Source organism: Anomaloglossus baeobatrachus, chromosome 12, assembly GCF_048569485.1.
Source record: "Anomaloglossus baeobatrachus isolate aAnoBae1 chromosome 12, aAnoBae1.hap1, whole genome shotgun sequence".
NCBI classification, from domain to species: domain Eukaryota; kingdom Metazoa; phylum Chordata; class Amphibia; order Anura; family Aromobatidae; genus Anomaloglossus; species Anomaloglossus baeobatrachus.
This window is the reverse complement of record NC_134364.1, coordinates 130,429,836-130,449,938: the sequence shown is the minus strand read 5'-3', so window position 1 is coordinate 130,449,938 and position 20,103 is coordinate 130,429,836. Positions and strand designations below refer to the sequence as shown.

Below are 20,103 nucleotides of genomic sequence, written 5' to 3'. Positions count from 1 at the left end.
AGCGCTGCACAGCAGTAGAGATACAGAACTGCAGTACCAGAGAAACACAGCACCGCACTGCAGTACCAGGGGCACATGCAGCACCGCACAGCACCAGCAACACACAGCATTGCAGAGCAGCAGAAGCACACAGCACAGCAAGAGAGACATTGCACAGCATAGCAACAAAAACATACCATGTTGTAAGGCACCATAAACACGCAGCACAACACAGAACCAGAGAGACAAACAGCACTGCACAGTGCTGCACCAAAGACACGCAGCTCCAAAGACATGTAGCATTACAGTACCAGAGTCATGCAGCACCACACAGCACAGCCCCAGAGACATAGAGCTCCAAAAACACACAGCTCCAAAGACATGCAGCACCACAGTACCAGAGACACGTAGCACCGCAAAGCAACAGACATGCAGCATTGCACAGCACCAGATGTACGGCACGCAGCACCACAAAGCACACAGCATCACCATATCAGAGACACACAGCACCAGAAACATGCAGCGGAGCACCAGAGACACAATGCACTAGAGACACACAGCATATCATAGTACCAGAGACACACAGCATTGCAGTACCAGAGAAGCACATCATCGTACCGCAGCAGAAACACACAGCACAGCACCAGGGAGACATTGCACAGCACAGCAACAAAAACATACAGCATTGTACGGCACCATAGACACGCAGCATGACACAGAACCTGACACAAACAGCACCAGACACGCAGCACCGCACAGTGCAGCACCAGAGACACACAGCTCCAAAGGGACAGAGCTCCAAAGACATGCACCATAGCAGTACCAGAGACACACAGCATCAGAAACACACAACACCAGACATACAGCACAGCACCAGAGACACATAGCTCTGCACAGCACCAGAGACACCAGCAACAGAGACACACCAGCACCAGAGACACACCAATACCAGAGACACACAGCACCAGAGACATACAGCACCAGAGACACATAGCTCTGCACAGCACAAGAGACATGCTGCATTGCAAGCGCAACATAACATCAGAGACACGCAGCTCCACTAAGCACAGCACCAGAGACACACCAGCACCAGAGACACACCAATACCAGAGACACACAGCACCAGAGACACAAAGCACCAGAGACACACCAATACCAGAGACACACAGCACCAGAGACACACCAGCACCAGAGACACAAAGCACCAGAGACACACCAGCACCAGAGACACAAAGCACCAGAGACACACCAATACCAGAGACACATCAGCACCAGAGACACAAAGCACCAGAGACACACCAATACCAGAGACACACAGCACCAGAGACATACAGCACCAGAGACACAGCTCTGCACAGCACCAGAGACATGCTGCATTGCAAGCGCAGCATAACATCAGAGACACGCAGCTCCACAAAGCACAGCACCAGAGACACACCAGCACCAGAGACACACCAGCACCAGAGACACACAGCACCAGAGACACACCAGCACCAGAGACACACCAGCACCAGAGACACACCAACACCAGAGACACACCAACACCAGAGACACACCAGCACCAGAGACACACCAGAACCAGAGACACACCAGCACCAGAGACACACCAGCACCAGAGACACACAGCACCAGAGACACACCAGCACCAGAGACACACCAACACCAGAGACACACCAGCACCAGAGACACACCAGCACCAGAGACACACCAGCACCAGAGACACAGCACCAGAGACACAAAGCACAAGGGACACACAGCACCAGAGACACACCAGCGACACACCAACACCAGAGACACAAAGCACCAGAGACACAAAGCACCAGAGACACAAAGCACCAGAGACACACCAGCACCAGAGACACACCAGCACCAGAGACACACCAGCACCAGAGACACACCAGCACCAGAGACACACAGCACCAGGGACACAAAGCACCAGAGACACAAAGCACCAGAGACACAAAGCACCAGAGACACAAAGCACCAGACACACACAGCACCAGACACACATAGCACCAGACACACACAGCACCAGAGACAAAGCACCAGAGACACACCAGCACCAGAGACACACCAGCACCAGAGACACACCAACACCAGAGACACACCAACACCAGAGACACACCAGCACCAGAGACACACCAGCACCAGAGACACACCAGCACCAGAGACACACCAACACCAGAGACACACCAACACCAGAGACACACCAGCACCAGAGACACACCAGCACCAGAGACACACCAGCACCAGAGACACACCAGCACCAGGGACACAAAGCACCAGGGACACAAAGCACCAGAGACACAAAGCACCAGAGACACAAAGCACCAGAGACACAAAGCACCAGAGACACAAAGCACCAGAGACACAAAGCACCAGAGACACAAAGCACCAGAGACACAAAGCACCAGAGACACACCAGCACCAGAGACACACCAGCACCAGAGACACACCAGCACCAGAGACACACACAGCACCAGACACACACAGCACCAGAGACACAACGCACCAGAGACACAAAGCACCAGGGACACACCAGCACCAGGGACACACCAGCACCAGAGACACACCAGCACCAGAGACACACCAGCACCAGAGACACACAGCACCAGAGACACACAGCACCAGAGACACACCAGCGACACACCAGCACCAGAGACACACCAACACCAGAGACACACCAGCACCAGAGACACACCAGAACCAGAGACACACCAGCACCAGAGACACACCAGCACCAGAGACACACAGCACCAGAGACACACCAATACCAGAGACACACAGCAGAGACACACAGCACCAGAGACATACAGCACCAGAGACACACAGCACCAGAGACACACAGCACAGCACCAGATATATGCAGCACCAGAGACATACAACAAAGTACCAGAGACATACAGTACAGTACCAGACACAAAGCTCCGCACAGCGCAGCACCAGAGACATGCAGCACTGCACATTGTAGCACCAGAGACACACAGCACCGCATAGCAGAAGATAAACACAGTACCGCACAGTAGTAGACACACAGCACTGCAGTACCAGAGACATACAGCACTGCACAGTGCAGCACAAGGCAGACAGCACTGCACAGAACCAGAGGCACAGCATTGCACAGCAGCAGAGACACACAGCATAGAACCAGGGAGACACAGCACAGCATAGCACCAAAAACATACAGCACTGTATGGCACCATAAACACGCAGCATGACACAAAACCAAAGAGACAAACAGTACCGCACAGCGCAGCATCAGAGACATGCAGCATCACGCAGCACCACACAGCAGAGAACCAGACACACAGCACCCCTGACATGGAGCTTTAGACGGCACCACTACAATAAGAAGCAAAGCAACACTAATGAGCAACGCAGCACAAATCCACAGCAGCACGCAAAGCAGCGCTGTACATATCCACTCCCACAAGCAGCGCCGCACAGTGCCTGTGGCAGGGCATAATAGTGACTTCTGTGGGCAGGGTGGGCCGGTGTACTGACCGTTTGGTGGTATCCTGCATGAACTGCTCCATCTCTGGGAAGGCCGACACGATGCGAATGTACAACGCCTGCAGCTTCTCCCTCCGCTCTGGATAGCGCCTGCAGATAAGGTAGAGCTGGTGAGCTCCTGGCGAGTCTTCCCCTTCCTCCCGCAGGAGCCCTCTCACCTCTGCACAGCGGCGTGGTACAGGTGGAGCAGTGCAGTGCAGTCTTTCCCACCATTGAACGCCACGCACACAGTCTCCAGACTGTACTGATCCAAAGCGTTCTCCACAGTCTGTAGCGCAGCCCGAACCTTCCCTCCAAGAGGAGACCCTGTCCACACACAAAGGGTTAACACAACAGGGACCCCAGAACTGCCACCCCCACACCTGCTCCCATACTGTACACCGCTTAGGGGCATCCTCTGCTCTAGTAAACATTGGGGGTTCCTGACTAGTTACTCCACTGTAAGAGAACGGGTCGCTGGCCCTTTAATATAAGATTGGGGGGGATATATAATAGGACAGCCGTGTAAGGGTGGAGTTCACCTACCTGACTGCGCCAGCTGGTACACCTCTGCCGCCGCCTTAGACACAGGGTCTCTGACAAAAGGCACCACCACTCCGGGGGGCAGGCGCTGGATGAGGAAGTTGTAGGCCTCCTCCAGACGTGGCTCCGAGTCAGAGTCCAGGGTGAGCTGCACCCGGTAGTAGTTGTTGCCCCAGTCCGGGTAGGAGCCGAGGCTGACGTGTCTGCGGTAACAGGTGTTGGCCTCCTCCAGGACGGGGGTGATGGACAACTCGTCGGCGTTGACAAAGATCTCGCGGCAGTAGAAGTGCGTCTTGTCATTTCGGAAGAGGTGGTCCAGGCCCTCCAGAGCACGCTCCATCAGAGAGGGGATGCCGGGGAAGACGTACACGTTGCGCACACTGATCAGCGGGTACTTGAAGCAGTCACCGGTGCGCTTGTCCGTGCCATAGTTCAGCTTGGAGGAGACGGGGATCCGCGCCAGCTTCATCTCAGGGCACCAAGCCTCTGACTTCCCAAAGAACTTCTGCACCAAGGAGACCAGCTCCGGGTGCGGGAAGACCCCCTCTCCGAAAGCCTTAGCTACGGCTTCGAAGGTGACATCATCGTGTGTGGGGCCGATTCCCCCAGAGGTCAGGACGTAGGTATAGCGGGAAGAAAACGCCGCAATCTCCCCTGCTATGATGTCCACGTCATCTGGAATCACCGATATCCTGCTCACCCGGACCCCGATGGAGCGAAGCTTCTTACACATGAAGTATGAGTTAGTGTCCTGAGTGTGGCCCTAAAAAGGAGAAGCCCAAAAAAAGGGGTGATGTTACCCATCAAGAGCAAAGCAACCCCCAGAGGTGAGACAAGCGTCATCTATGGAGCAGAGGCAGCTAGGTAAGGGTCACCCATGGAGCAGAGGGAGCTAGGAAAGGGGCACCCATGGAACAGAGGAAGCTAGGTAAGGGTCACTCATGGAGCAGTGGAAGCTAGGTAAGAGTCACCCATGGAGCAGAGGAAGCTAGGTAAGGGTCACTCATAGAGCAGAGAGCGCTAGGTAAGGAACACAAATGGAGCAGAGAGAGCTAGGAAAGGGTCACCCATGGAACAGAGGAAGCTAGGAAAGGGTCACCCATGGAGCAGTGGAACCTAGGAAAGGGTCACCCATGGAGCAGAGGAAGCTAGGTAAGGGTCACCCATGGAGTAGTGGAACCTAGGAAAGGGTCACCCATGGAGCAGAAGAAGCTATGTAAGGGTCACCCATGGAGCAGAGGAAGCTAGGTAAGGGTCACTCATAGAGCAGAGAGCGCTAGGTAAGGAACACAAATGGAGCAGAGAGAGCTAGGTGAGAGTCACACATGGAGCAGAGAGAGCTAGGTAAGGGTCACCCATGGACCAGAGGAAGCTAGGTAAGGGTCACCCATGGAGCAAAGGGAGCTAAGTGAGGGTCACCCATGGAACAGAAGGAGCTGAGTGAGGGTCACCCAAGGAGCAGAGGTATCTAGATGATTGTCAAACATAGAGCAGAAGAAGCTAGGTAAGGGTCATCCACAGAGCGGAGGGAGCGAGTTGAGGGTCCATAGAGCGGAGGGAGCGAGGTGAGGGTCATCCACAGAGCGGAGGGAGCGAGGTGAGGGTCCATAGAGCGGAGGGAGCGAGGTGAGGGTCACCTGTGGAGCAGAGGGCTCCAGACTGGGTTGCAATGAGGTGTTTGGTACAGCACACTGGTGACCTCCCCTATAACACCCCTTCCTGGCTCAGTTGCAGAGTGGAGCCTGCTCAATCGTGACTTCTGTCTCATGATGAGAAGTCGTGGACTGACACAGGCCGGGGAGCTCCAGTCCTGCTGGGCACTGCGGAGAAGAGCCAGTGTATGGCAGAACAGTGGTGCACAGCGGAGCTGCTGAGGCTCGGGCCCCTGACCCCGGGGCCTCCCATGTTATTGGCGCAGCCTGGCAGTACATGGCTGGTGCACAGCACTCACCTTCAGGATCTCGTCCCCGATGATGATGATGCCAGCGGTGACGGCCCCGGTGAGGGGCGCGCTGCCGTCCGCAGAGCTCGAAGAGCAGCAAAAGTTGTTCGAGGACATGATAAGATGAGCCTGCACCCGCCGCAGCCGGCACACCTCTCTGCTGAGCCGCAGACCCCTGCAGCCCCACATAAGCCCCCGATTCACACACCACAATGGGCCCCTGCAAAGAGACAAGAGCAAAAGAACAAAGGTCCTGAGGCAGGGGAGGGCCGAGGTAACCCCTTCATCACCACAACATACAGGGGACTAGATCATAATAATAAATAGTCATAGTGCACAGGTGTACATAAGCGGTGGATAGGCAGTATATAGTGTACAAGAGCAGAATACAGCCGGTATATATGTACAGGGGCTGTATACAGGCAGTATAGTGTGTACAAGAGCAGAATACAGCCGGTATATATGTACAGGGGCTGTATACAGGCAGTATATAGTGTGTACAGATGCTGTATACAGGCAGTATAGTGTGTACAAGAGCAGAATACAGCCGGTATATATGTACAGGGGCTGTATACAGGCAGTATAGTGTGTACAGGGGCTGTATACAGGCAGTATATAGTGTACAAGAGCAGAATACAGCCGGTATATATGTACAGGGGCTGTATACAGGCAGTATAGTGTGTACAGGGGCTGTATACAGGCAGTATAGTGTGTACAGGGGCTGTATACAGGCAGTATATAGTGTACAGGGGCTGTATACAGGCAGTATAGTGTGTACAGGGGCTGTATACAGGCAGTATATAGTGTACAAGAGCAGAATACAGCCGGTATATATGTACAGGGGCTGTATACAGGCAGTATAGTGTGTACAAGAGCAGAATACAGCCGGTATATTACAGGCAGTATAGTGTGTACAAGAGCAGAATACAGCCGGTATATATGTACAGGGGCTGTATACAGGCAGTATAGTGTGTACAAGAGCAGAATACAGCCGGTATATATGTACAGGGGCTGTATACAGGCAGTATAGTGTGTACAAGAGCAGAATACAGCCGGTATATATGTACAGGGGCTGTATACAGGCAGTATAGTGTGTACAAGAGCAGAATACAGCCGGTATATATGTACAGGGGCTGTATACAGGCAGTATAGTGTGTACAGGGGCTGTATACAGGCAGTATATAGTGTACAAGAGCAGAATACAGCCGGTATATATGTACAGGGGCTGTATACAGGCAGTATAGTGTGTACAGGGGCTGTATACAGGCAGTATATAGTGTACAAGAGCAGAATACAGCCGGTATATATGTACAGGGGCTGTATACAGGCAGTATAGTGTGTACAGGGGCTGTATACAGGCAGTATAGTGTGTACAGGGGCTGTATACAGGCAGTATATAGTGTACAAGAGCAGAATACAGCCGGTATATATGTACAGGGGCTGTATACAGGCAGTATAGTGTGTACAAGAGCAGAATACAGCCGGTATATATGTACAGGGGCTGTATACAGGCAGTATAGTGTGTACAGGGGCTGTATACAGGCAGTATATAGTGTACAAGAGCAGAATACAGCCGGTATATATGTACAGGGGCTGTATACAGGCAGTATAGTGTGTACAGGGGCTGTATACAGGCAGTATAGTGTGTACAAGAGCAGAATACAGCCGGTATATATGTACAGGGGCTGTATACAGGCAGTATAGTGTGTACAGGGGCTGTATACAGGCAGTATAGTGTGTACAGGGGTTGTATACAGGCAGTATATAGTGTACAAGAGCAGAATACAGCCAGTATATAGTGTACAGGGGCTGTATACAGACAGTATATAGTGTACAGGGGCTGTATACAGACAGTATATAGTGTACAGGGGCTGTATACAGTCAGTATATAGTGTACAGGGGCTGTATACAGGCAGTATATAGTGTACAGGGGCTGTATACAGACAGTATATAGTGTACAGGGGCTGTATACAGTCAGTATATAGTGTACAGGGGCTGTATACAGACAGTATATAGTGTACAGGGGCTGTATACAGACAGTATATAGTGTACAGGCGCTGTATACAGACAGTATATAGTGTACAGGAGCTGTATACAGACAGTATATAGTGGACTGGGGCTGTATACAGACAGTATATAGTGTACAGGGGTTGTATACAGTCAGTATATAGTGTACAGGGGCTGTATACAGTCAGTATATAGTGTACAGGGGCTGTATACAGTCAGTATATAGTGTACAGGGGCTGTATACAGTCAGTATATAGTGTACAGGGGCTGTATACAGACAGTATATAGTGTACAGGGGCTGTATACAGTCAGTATATAGTGTACAGGGGCTGTATACAGACAGTATATAGTGTACAGGGGCTGTATACAGACAGTATATAGTGTACAGGGGCTGTATACAGACAGTATATAGTGTACAGGAGCTGTATACAGACAGTATATAGTGGACTGGGGCTGTATACAGACAGTATATAGTGTACAGGGGTTGTATACAGTCAGTATATAGTGTTCAGGGGCTGTATACAGTCAGTATATAGTGTACAGTGGCTGTATACAGTCAGTATATAGTGTACAGGGGCTGTATAAAGTCAGTATATAGTGTACAGGGGCTGTATACAGTCAGTATATAGTGTACAGGGGCTGTATACAGACAGTATATAGTGTACAGGGGTTGTATACAGTCAGTATATAGTGTACAGGGGCTGTATACAGTCAGTATATAGTGTACAGGGGCTGTATACAGTCAGTATATAGTGTACAGGGGCTGTATACAGACAGTATATAGTGTACAGGGGTTGTATACAGACAGTATATAGTGTACAGGGGCTGTATACAGACAGTATATAGTGTACAGGGGTTGTATACAGACAGTATATAGTGTACAGGGGCTGTATACAGTCAGTATATAGTGTACAGGTGTTGAGGAGAGCCATAAGATTAAATACTTAATTAACCTCTTGACAAGGGATTGTGGGAAATGTCGATTTGCCTTACATAATTCAGGGTTCAGATCATATACATGACACAGATATAAAGATGGCCGCTATTTCCTGTTATCCACACCTTGCTTGGAATGCAAGGAATGTCCAGATGAAAGAAGACCTCCATATAAGGGAAGACAGACCAAACCATCAGCATGGACGCACCAGATGATGTCCCTCCCATCATCATGGTTTCATCCACTGAAGTCAGACGCACCCATCAACAGCAACACGGATCTCCCCATTGGCTAGCTCATGAACTGTCCCACTAAATGTGCATGTCTGAACTTGTGTACGCCCCTAGCCTATATCAAGAGGACGCATGCTCTTCTCTGTCTGTTTTTGGTGCCATTTTTCTACTGTGACCAAGAAGAGATTACACATCCGACTGTGTCTGGTGTGGATTCTTTTATGCATGCACTTGGTATATACCAATTCGGCCAGGCAGTAGGCAACTAGTGATCTCTGGTTAAGAGTTCACCTTAACATTATTGGCGCCCAACGTGGGGCCAATAGACGGAGACACCTGAAATCCTGATGAACCGGCAACTGGAATGGCATGACGTGCTGGACACCCCAGGAAACTGATCACTTCCTAACGAGAGTATGGTAAGTCTGCTGATTTTTCATAATCTGTAGTCTTTCCGTGGTCTCGGTGGGGTGTGTGGCACTGATTGCCTGACTGTGTCCGGTTTGTTGGGGTATCTGTTGACGGGCAGACGGGTCTCACGGCTATTGGCCATATTAATCTCGGAAGAACCGTCACATATTCAGTTGCCTGCTGCCTGTTGTGTATTTGTGAAGAGAGCATGTGAGTTTGTGAGTGGTGTCTGTAAAACGTGTAAAGTATATGGTTTGTGGTTGCCTGTGATACGGTTTGTGGTTTTTGTAGTGCCAAGCTCAGATTGAGTGCAGAGCTTTTTGTAGTGCCAAGCTCACTGAGTGCAGAGCCAGATGTAAGTGCCAAGCTCAGATTGAGTGCAGAGCTTTTTGTAGTGCCAAGCTCACTGAGTGCAGAGCCAGATGTAAGTGCCAAGCTCACTGAGTGCAGAGCCAGATGTAAGTGCCAAGCTCACTGAGTGCAGAGCCAGATGTAAGTGCCAAGATCAGCTAGACTTAAGTGCAGAGCCATATGTAAGGGCCCAGCTTTAGCTAGACTGAGTGCAGAGCCTTACGTTATACATAAATCTAACCTTTTTAAAGTGTTTTCCTGGAGTGAATCGGCCGGTATAGACACCTTGTAGTCAGGGGTGATACTAGGTGGTTTTTTATTAGGCTAGTTATAAGTCCTCCAAGAGAGGCGAATCGGCCGGTATAGACACCTTGTAGTCAGTGGTGATACTAGGTATTTTTTGTATATTACGGAATGCAGAAATCAGACAGGGACCACGTGACAGAGTAAGGAAGGATTTGGAAGTGTATGCTGCCAACCCTAGGTTTTCTTTAGTGTTTCAGTTGTGAATCATCTCCCCATCTTTGTTTGTCTGTTGTTTTTATCTTGGTCTGCATAGAGAAAGATTGTTTGGTGTTGTTTATCTTGAGAGAAAGATGGAGAAATTGGTGAAGTTGCGTCTAGTTGTGCTGGAAAAATCCGGATGAGAGTGGATTTTGTTGGGATGGGGGGACTCTAGGCTGCAATCCTGTGATAAACCATGTGCTATTTTTGGTTGCAGCCATTTTAGGTCAGATTTTAAAATGGTGGACGAAGCACATGGCTGAGGCATGCATGGTTTAAACAAAGAAAAGGCGGGGGATGTGTGAAGAAGACCATGTGCTCTTTAAATGTTTGAGCAATGGATTGGATGGAGTACTATATACTTAGCCAGAAAAATAAGTGTTTTTATCTATAATTAGACTTAGATCTAGGACATATGTGTGTGTGTATAAATATATATATGTATAAGTACAGACTATAGAAAATGGGGAGACAGAGTTTGAGCAGCTGTGAGGTCAGTTTTCCCTTTTCTCTGCCACATGTTCCTACAGATTTTAAAATGGTGGATGAAGCACATGGCTGAATGGAGTAGTACATACTTAGACAGAAAAATTAGTGTTTTTAACTGTAGTTGGACCAGGACTGTGGATATGTAAATCTGTGTGTATATGTATAGAGTATGGAATATAGGCAGGAAGGATAATTGGTTAAACTTGTAAGTTTAGCAGAAGTAAAATCAGTTTCTCCCTTCCCCCTCTCATGTGGTTCAACCGCCCTTACACAAAGAAGCCATGTGCTATTCTGACAGTGGCCATTTTGTTAGTAAATCTGTGTAAAGTTGACAAAACTGCTCCCACCAAATAACATATGAAGTGTTAGTAAATGTTTATAGCACTAAAAGATGGAATATTGAATGATTGGGTAGTTGTGGAAAACATTAAATATAGATCCAGTGTGCAGGTTGGATTGAGTCAGGACAGTCACAAGGAGCAATATCTTATTAACTACTAAGCAATAAAATTAGAAAAAAAACCTTTAAATAACGTACCTTTGCAGTAGAGGTCATGATAAAGAAGCAAATAATACATATTTCCATTATGGATCTGATAAATAAATATTCCAATTATGAATGTGGCAAATAAATCCTGAGAGCTGCATGTTTTAGGTAAAAAAAAAAATAAAAATCCAACAGAAGAGAGATGTGACTTGTGTCCAGTGAAAATAAATAGTGTACTTCCTGTTTTGGGGGAGGAACAACTTGTTTGTGTGTTTGTGGCTACAGGGGGTGGATGAAAATACAGGTTCTTCCACTAGAGTATCAAGTTACAAGGGGGGTTAGTTCTATCTATTTAAGTTTACACCTTAATGAGAAAAAAAAAAAAAAAGAGCTTTCTGCATTTAATTCATTGCAAATTATACTTGAAAAGGTATAATTTATTTCACTAATTTTATCCTAAAGGAATAAAACTTAATTGTGTAAATGTTTAGATTTATTGGTAGATACAAGAGCATAGGAAGCTGTTTAATCAGATGGATTTCTATGGTAAATCAGCATTTTATAAAAAGTGATAGTATTTATGGACAGAATTATCAGAGATGCTGAAAATTTACTGATGATGTCCTCAGTTTTGCAAATATGAACGCCTCTATATCCAGAGGTTGTGTTACGTTATTAATATTATTGTTGTTAATAATAATGATAAAATAATAATTTTTATTAATAATAATTTATTCATAATTAGAATAATTTGGTTTAAAACTATGTGGATGATTTATGGAATTCTGTGTTTTATATATAATGTATTGAATCATCTGTTTTCTTTTTATAGAAAGTTTGTAATGCAGATATCTGTGGTCCAAGCAAAGGTTAAAAAGCCAATGAAATAGTTTTCCATTATAAGGCTACACATAAAACGATATTTCTGCTGTTCCCGTTTAGGTACAATCTTCACAATGTGACTTTTATGCCTAAATGTAGAGCTCCGGGGCCACACACTTTTTGAATCTAATTATGCTTTGGATAATAGATTCAAAAAGGGGGGGAAAGATGATGTGGAAAGTCACACCTATTGTTTAAGGTTTTAATTTATTCATCGATTGGGTTTTTCTATTAAGTGTTCTTTATATTTTTATCTGTAAGGAGGATACAGCAGACACACATATATCTCATGATTGCTCTGATGTAACAAGAATTGTCAGGGTTTGAACATGTCTCAGATAAGCCCATTGCTAATGCAGATTTTGAGTTTTTCCGTAGATGGATCCAGATACCAAGATGCTGGTTGATTCTGCACTGGATATGCTGAGGTTACACAACATGAGGTATTAAAAAATCAAACCACTCCTCTCTCATCGGAATAGGAGAATGAGATGAAGATTTGCGATCACTGTGGTTTGTAGAGCGGAAAGGGGTAAGATAGTCAAAATGTGGATATAGGCAGCAGCCGGAGGAGATGCTCGCACAGGTGCACAACAAAGAAGCAGTGAATGGGCCTAGAGTTGAGAGTCCAATGCAGACCAGTACCTCGGTGGCTCCTGTCACGTCGTCCGTGACATTGGTCACTCCTTGTGTTCTTGAATCCTTACAGGAACAAGCGATTCAGCAAGGAACGGAGTGTGAGACGCAGGGAGCCAGTGACTGAGGAAGGTCTGTGGATAAAGGGCGGTAAGCTTTCTCTGCCGTGAGCGTTCTACTCAATAATGGCCCAGGTAACCCATGTGACAAAGGTGTTGGGATGGACAAGATATGGGCCTCACCACTGCTCAGTACCCAGGTGGCGAGACACCTCCAGTCTTGTAAGACGTGTCTATTAAGGTAGAAAAAACTGTAAAGACCTCGTAGAAACACCCCCCTCATCCGCTCTACTGCTCCGGTGATTGCAGATTAGTCATATACATCTACCATGAGTAGGTTTATATGAGTTTTGTGCGTGTTGTGTGAATTTCTTTTCAGGTCTGCTCTGAAACATATCCAGTATGGAAAACGTTACTGCTGAAAAACTCATGGTGCTGGTGCTATGTAAAGATGGAGTTCCTAAAAAGCGGTAAAAGAACATATTCTATAGCACAGGTCATTATAGAGGTCAGTACCTGGGGATGCCCCTGATGAACCCCTGTCTGCCACTGCGAAGAGCGGAGAAATGCGTTGCGCTTCTTTCATGCTAAGTGTCTGATAAATATGTGTTTATTTTATTAGCCTGAGTGTGAATTGGACAGCGGAGGGTCTGTGATTGGACGAGATCTCCTCATGACTTTACCTGACCTTATTATTATTATATTTATACAGTGGGTACATGTTATACATGTGAGATATTTAATTTATTTTAGGGTTTGGTTCTTGACTTTGCTGTATCATATTGATTTAAGCTACAAACAGCTATGTAAATACAGAGTGTGAATATTTAATCTTTGGGAATGAATTGGATATATATAATTGCATATTGACGCCTCTTTATCCCCGGTATCTCACGGTTTCTATATTCCCTCACTGACATTAGCAGCACGTATTAGCTTAGCAGTGTAGGGATAGGGAGGGTGAGCCCTCGGGGAGCGGGGGCGCCAATTCTGCTTATAGGGTGCCGACCTCCGCTGCGAGGTAGGGAGAGTTTAGGGCTATTGCCCCAATCCCTGCCCCCTCCTGTATTGGAATATTTAATTGTGTCTATACTCACATGGGTGGATGTTGTTTGGAATTTTAATGATTATAACATAAACATGTAACGATCCACAAGATAATGGTGAACGCTGCAAATCATGTAACAAATGTTCGTTTTCCTTTAATAATTAGATCTTTATATAAGGTATTTTTGGTTTAGTACCTAGAACGTGATTATATTTCTCACACATACTGCAGATACAGTGTGATATCCTGACCAGTGATGTATGAGTCGTATACAACTGCCTGTATAGTGTGTTAAACATGTGTATCCTCCAATTCCAGATCCTAAATCAGTGTCAGGAGCACATGGTCTCCAGCCAGGAGACTGGGTGATCCTAAAAAGACAAGTCAGAATGAGCCATGAGTCAGAATCAGATGGACCGATCCAGCTTATCCCAACCACAGCGACTTCCATGAAGCTTGAGGGAAAACCCATCTGGAGACAACAACCACTGTAAAGAGTCCATTGTACCAGCAGAATGAGGGTCACAACACATAGTGCTGGATTATCACACATAGAACCTTATGGAGAATTTCTAGATTGGGGATGATACATGTGAAATAACGATAAGGGAACAATGGGTACAGGAACATTACACAAATAAGGGCTCATGGTGGGAAAGACATTATCTGACCTGAACCAATCAATTATTTTAAGGGTTTAAGTGACTTAAGGATAACATACACTTATAGGTAACTGGTATTGTTTTATTTGTTGGAATTTGAAGCCGTAAAAGTGCTACTCTGTGTTACTGAAGGTAATCGGATCCATGCATAAGGGAAATCTTGTTAAAAGCCTCCTGGTGGTAGATTATAGACCCGAGACAAGAAGAGATCCATTAGAGTTGTGATACAATCAGGTGTATTCGGGTAGAAAAGTCTCGAAAACGCGGACAGCAATCGGATATTGACTGAGAATCAGTCTTTCAGAAACAGTAACGCTAAAAGCTGCAGCATAACGGTAAGAAGCTTATTCTTACAATTACCTTACTCTTTCTAATCGATTAATCTCGAAATCTGAGTGAGCTCGTCAGCATTAAATAGTCTGTTCTAGTTACCTGTGCCTCTGTGAATTGTGTGTGCGGGATGTGATCAACTCTCTGATCAGCAGTCTGTATCAGTGGGGGCAAAGGCTTAGTATTGCTTGTATAGCGGATAGCAAAATGAAAAAAGGTTGCAGTTAAAGCATTAGAGCTGATGTGTTAGAGGACCACGGTAGGGTCAGAAGGTTAATAAAGTATTTAGGGGGGACTGTTGAGGAGAGCCATAAAATGAAATACTTAATTAACCTCTGGACATAGAGCATTGTGGGAAATATGTCGATTTGCCTTACATAATTCAGGTTTCAGATCATATACATGACACAGATATAAAGATGGCCGCTATTTCCTGTTATCCACACCTTGCTTGGAATGCAAGGAATGTCCAGATGAAAGAAGACCTCCATATAAGGGAAGACAGACCAAACCATCAGCATGGATGCACCAGATGACGTCCCTCCCATCGTCATGGTTTCATCCACTGGAGTCAGACGCACCCATCAACAGCAACACGGATCTCCCCATTGGCTAGCTCATGAACTGTCCCACTAAATGTGCATATCTGAACTTGTGTACGCCCCTAGCCTATATCAAGAGGACGCATGCTCTTCTCTGTCTGTTTTTGGTGCCATTTTTCTACTGTGACCAAGAAGAGATTACACATCCGACTGTGTCTGGTGTGGATTCTTTTATGCATGCACTTGGTATATACCAATTCGGCCAGGCAGTAGGCAACTAGTGATCTCTGGCTAAGAGTTCACCTTAACACAGGGGCTGTATACAGACAGTATATAGTGGACTGGGGCTGTATACAGACAGTATGTAGTGTACAGGAGCTGTATACAGACAGTATATAGTGGACTGGGGCTGTATACAGTCAGTATATAGTGTACAGGGGCTGTATACAGTCAGTATATAGTGTACAGGGGCTGTATACAGACAGTATATAGTGTACAGGGGCTGTATACAGTCAGTATATAGTGTTGAGGGGCTGTATACAGACAGTATATAGTGTACAGGGGCTGTATACAGACAGTATATAGTGTACAGGGGCTGTATACAGTCAGTATATAGTGTACAGGGGCTGTATACAGTCAGTATATAGTGTACAGGGGCTGTATACAGACAGTATATAGTGTACAGGGGCTGTATACAGTCAGTATATAGTGTACAGGGGCTGTATACAGTCAGTATATAGTGTACAGGGGCTGTATACAGTCAGTATATAGTGTACAGGGGCTGTATACAGTCAGTATATAGAGTACAGGGGCTGTATACAGACAGTATATAATAAGAAAACACTGCTTCAAAATAAAATACACAGAAACCCCCAATTGTAAGAGAGAGCTGTATTAGTTGTTTTCTGTTATAAAGGAGCATAGAATGAATACACCAAGACATGAAGATCCACAGACGACATTGCACTGAAATAATAAGGTGGAAGCCACCAGCAGTGTGCAACCAACAATAAAGTAAGGGGAGACCAACCGCATAGGGAAGCGGTCAGTGCGATCTGCCCCGGACCACCAGCAGTGCTGTGCATAGTGCTAATCCCTGCCGGACAGCCCCTGTATACACCAGCATAGATAAAGGGATCTATAGAGAAAGGATTTCTAAAGATCTTTTGCTGTATGCTAATGAGTGCAGGGACTAGTCCCCTGGGCGTTACTTGCACCGACTAGTCCCCTGGGCGTTACCTCCACCGACTAGTCCCCTGGACGTTACTTCCACCAACTAGTCCCCTGGGCGTTACTTCCACCAACTAGTCCCCTGGGCGTTACTTCCACCGACTAGTTCCCTAGTCGCCTGGGCGTTACTTCCACCAACTAGTCCCCTGGGCGTTACTTCCACCAACTAGTCCCCTTGGCGTTACTTCCACCGACTAGTTCCCTAGTCGCCTGGGCGTTACTTCCACCGACTAGTTCCCTAGTCGCCTGGGCGTTACTTCCACCGACTAGTTCCCTGGGCGTAACTTCCACCGACTAGTTCCCTGGGCGTAACTTCCACCGACTAGTCCCCTGGGCCTTACTTCCACCGACTAGTTCCCTGGGTGTAACTTCCACCGACTAGTCCCCTGGGCGTTACTTCCACCGACTAGTTCCCTGGGCGTAACTTCCACCGACTAGTTCCCTGGGCGTAACTTCCACCGACTAGTTCCCTGGGCGTAACTTCCACCGACTAGTCCCCTGGGCGTTACTTCCACCGACTAGTCCCCTGGGCGTTACTTCCACCGACTAGTCCCCTGGGCGTTACTTCCACCGACTAGTCCCCTGGGCGTTACTTCCATCGACTAGTCCCCTGGGCGTTACTTCCACCGACTAGTCCCCTGGGCATTACTTCCACCGACTAGTCCCCTGGGCGTTACTTCCACCGACTAGTCCCCTAGTCGCCTGGGCGTTACTTCCACCAACTAGTCCCCTGGGCGTTACTTCCACCGACTAGTCCCCTGGCGTTACTTCCACCGACTAGTCCCCTGGGCGTTACTTCCACCGACTAGTCCCCTGGGCGTTACTTCCACCGACTAGTCCCCTAGTCGCCTGGGCGTTACTTCCACCGACTAGTCCCCTGGGCGTTACTTGCACCGACTAGTCCCCTAGTCCCCTGGGCGTTACTTCCACAGACTAGTCCCCTAGTCCCCTGGGCATTACTTGCATTGACTAGTCCCCTGGGCGTTACTTGCACTGACTAGTCCCCTGGGCGTTACTTCCACCGACTAGTCCCCTGGGCGTTACTTCCACCGACTAGCCCCCTGGGTGTTACTTGCACCGACTAGTTTTCTAGTCCCCTGGGCATTACTTGCATTGACTAGTCCCCTGGGCGTTACTTGCACTGACTAGTCCCCTGGGCGTTACTTCCACCAACTAGTCCCCTGGGCATTACTTGCACTGACTAGTCCCCTGGGCGTTACTTCCACCGACTAGTCCCCTGGGTGTTACTTGCACCGACTAGTCTTCTAGTCGCCTGGGCGTTACTTCCACCGACTAGTCCCCTGGGCGTTACTTCCACCGACTAGTCCCCTGGGCGTTACTTCCACCGACTAGTCCCCTGGGCGTTACTTGCACCGACTAGTCCCCTAGTCTCCTGGGCGTTACTTGCACCGACTAGTCCCCTAGTCCCCTGGGCGTTACTTGCATTGACTAGTTCCCTGGGTGTTACTTGCACCGACTAGTCCCCTGGGCGTTACTTGCACTGACTAGTCCACTGGGCGTTATTTGCACTGACTAGTCCACTGGGCGTTATTTGCACTGACTAGTCCCCTGGGTGTTACTTCCACCAACTAGTCCCCTGGGCATTACTTGCACCGACTAGCCCCCTGGGCATTACTTGCACCGACTAGTCCCCTGGGCGTTACTTGCACCGACTAGTCCCCTGGGCGTTACTTGCACCGACTAGTCCCCTGGGCGTTACTTGCACCGACTAGTCCCCTGGGCGTTACTTGCACCGACTAGTCCCCTGGGCGTTACTTCCACCAACTAGTCCCCTGGGCGTTACTTCCACCGACTAGTCCCCTAGTCCCCTGGGCGTTACTTCCACCGACTAGTCCCCTGGGTGTTACTTGCACCGACTAGTCCCCTGGGCGTTACTTCCACCGACTAGTCCCCTGGGCGTTACTTCCACCGACTAGTCCCCTGGGCGTTACTTCCACCGACTAGTCCCCTGGGTGTTACTTGCACCGACTAGTCCCCTGGGCGTTACTTCCACCGACTAGTCCCCTAGGTGTTACTTGCACCGATTAGTTCCCTGAGCATTACTTCCACCGCCTAGTCCCCTGGGCGTTACTTCCACCGACTAGTCCCCTGGGCGTTACTTCCACCGACTAGTCCACTGGGCGTTATTTGCACTGACTAGTCCCCTGGGTGTTACTTCCACCAACTAGTCCCCTGGGCATTACTTGCACCCACTAGTCCCCTGGGCATTACTTGCACCGACTAGTCCCCTGGGCGTTACTTGCACCGACTAGTCCACTGGGCGTTATTTGCACTGACTAGTCCCCTGGGTGTTACTTCCACCGACTAGTCCCCTGGGCATTACTTGCACCGACTAGTCCCCTGGGCATTACTTGCACCGACTAGTCCCCTGGGCGTTACTTGCACCGACTAGTCCCCTGGGCGTTACTTGCACCGACTAGTCCCCTGGGCGTTACTTGCACCGACTAGTCCCCTGGGCGTTACTTGCACCGACTAGTCCCCTGGGCGTTACTTGCACCGACTAGTCCCCTGGGCGTTACTTGCACCGACTAGTCCCCTGGGCGTTACTTCCACCAACTAGTCCCCTGGGCGTTACTTCCACCGACTAGTCCCCTAGTCCCCTGGGCGTTACTTGCACCGACTAGTTCCCTGGGTGTTACTTGCACCGACTAGTCCCCTGGGCGTTACTTCCACCAACTAGTCCCCTGGGTGTTACTTGCACCGACTAGTCCCCTGGGCGTTACTTCCACCGACTAGTCCCCTAGGTGTTACTTGCACCGATTAGTTCCCTGAGCATTACTTCCACCGACTAGTCCCCTGGGCGTTACTTCCACCGACTAGTCCCCTGGGCGTTACTTCCACCGACTAGTCCCCTGGGCGTTACTTCCACCGACTAGTCCCCTGGGCGTTACTTCCACCGACTAGTCCCCTGGGCGTTACTTCCACCGACTAGTCCCCTGGGCGTTACTTCCACCGACTAGTCCCCTGGGCGTTACTTCCACCGACTAGTCCCCTGGGCGTTACTTCCACCGACTAGTCCCCTAGTCCCCTGGGCGTTACTTCCACCGACTAGTCCCCTGGGTGTTACTTGCACCGACTAGTCCCCTGGGCGTTACTTCCACCGACTAGTCCCCTGGGCGTTACTTCCACCGACTAGTCCCCTGGGCGTTACTTCCACCGACTAGTCCCCTGGGCGTTACTTCCACCGACTAGTCCCCTGGATGTTACTTGCACCGACTAGTCCCCTGGGCGTTACTTCCACCAACTAGTCCCCTGGGCATTACTTGCACTGACTAGTCCCCTGGGCGTTACTTCCACCGACTAGTCCCCTGGGTGTTA

The 20,103-nt window shown here is 48.5% G+C and overlaps 1 protein-coding gene across 1 annotated transcript in view; it reads right to left on the bottom strand.

The window, feature by feature from the left end:
- Positions 1-20,103, bottom strand: part of FLAD1 (flavin adenine dinucleotide synthetase 1) — a 45,810-nt gene that overhangs the window by 18,222 nt on the left and 7,485 nt on the right. The window contains exons 2-5 of the mRNA XM_075330903.1: positions 5,966-6,176; positions 4,018-4,777; positions 3,651-3,798; positions 3,484-3,582 (exon numbers count right to left, since the gene is read on the bottom strand). Of these exons, the coding sequence (XP_075187018.1) occupies positions 3,484-3,582; positions 3,651-3,798; positions 4,018-4,777; positions 5,966-6,145 (1,187 nt within the window). The 5' untranslated portion in view covers positions 6,146-6,176. The remainder of the gene's footprint in view (positions 1-3,483; positions 3,583-3,650; positions 3,799-4,017; positions 4,778-5,965; positions 6,177-20,103) is intronic.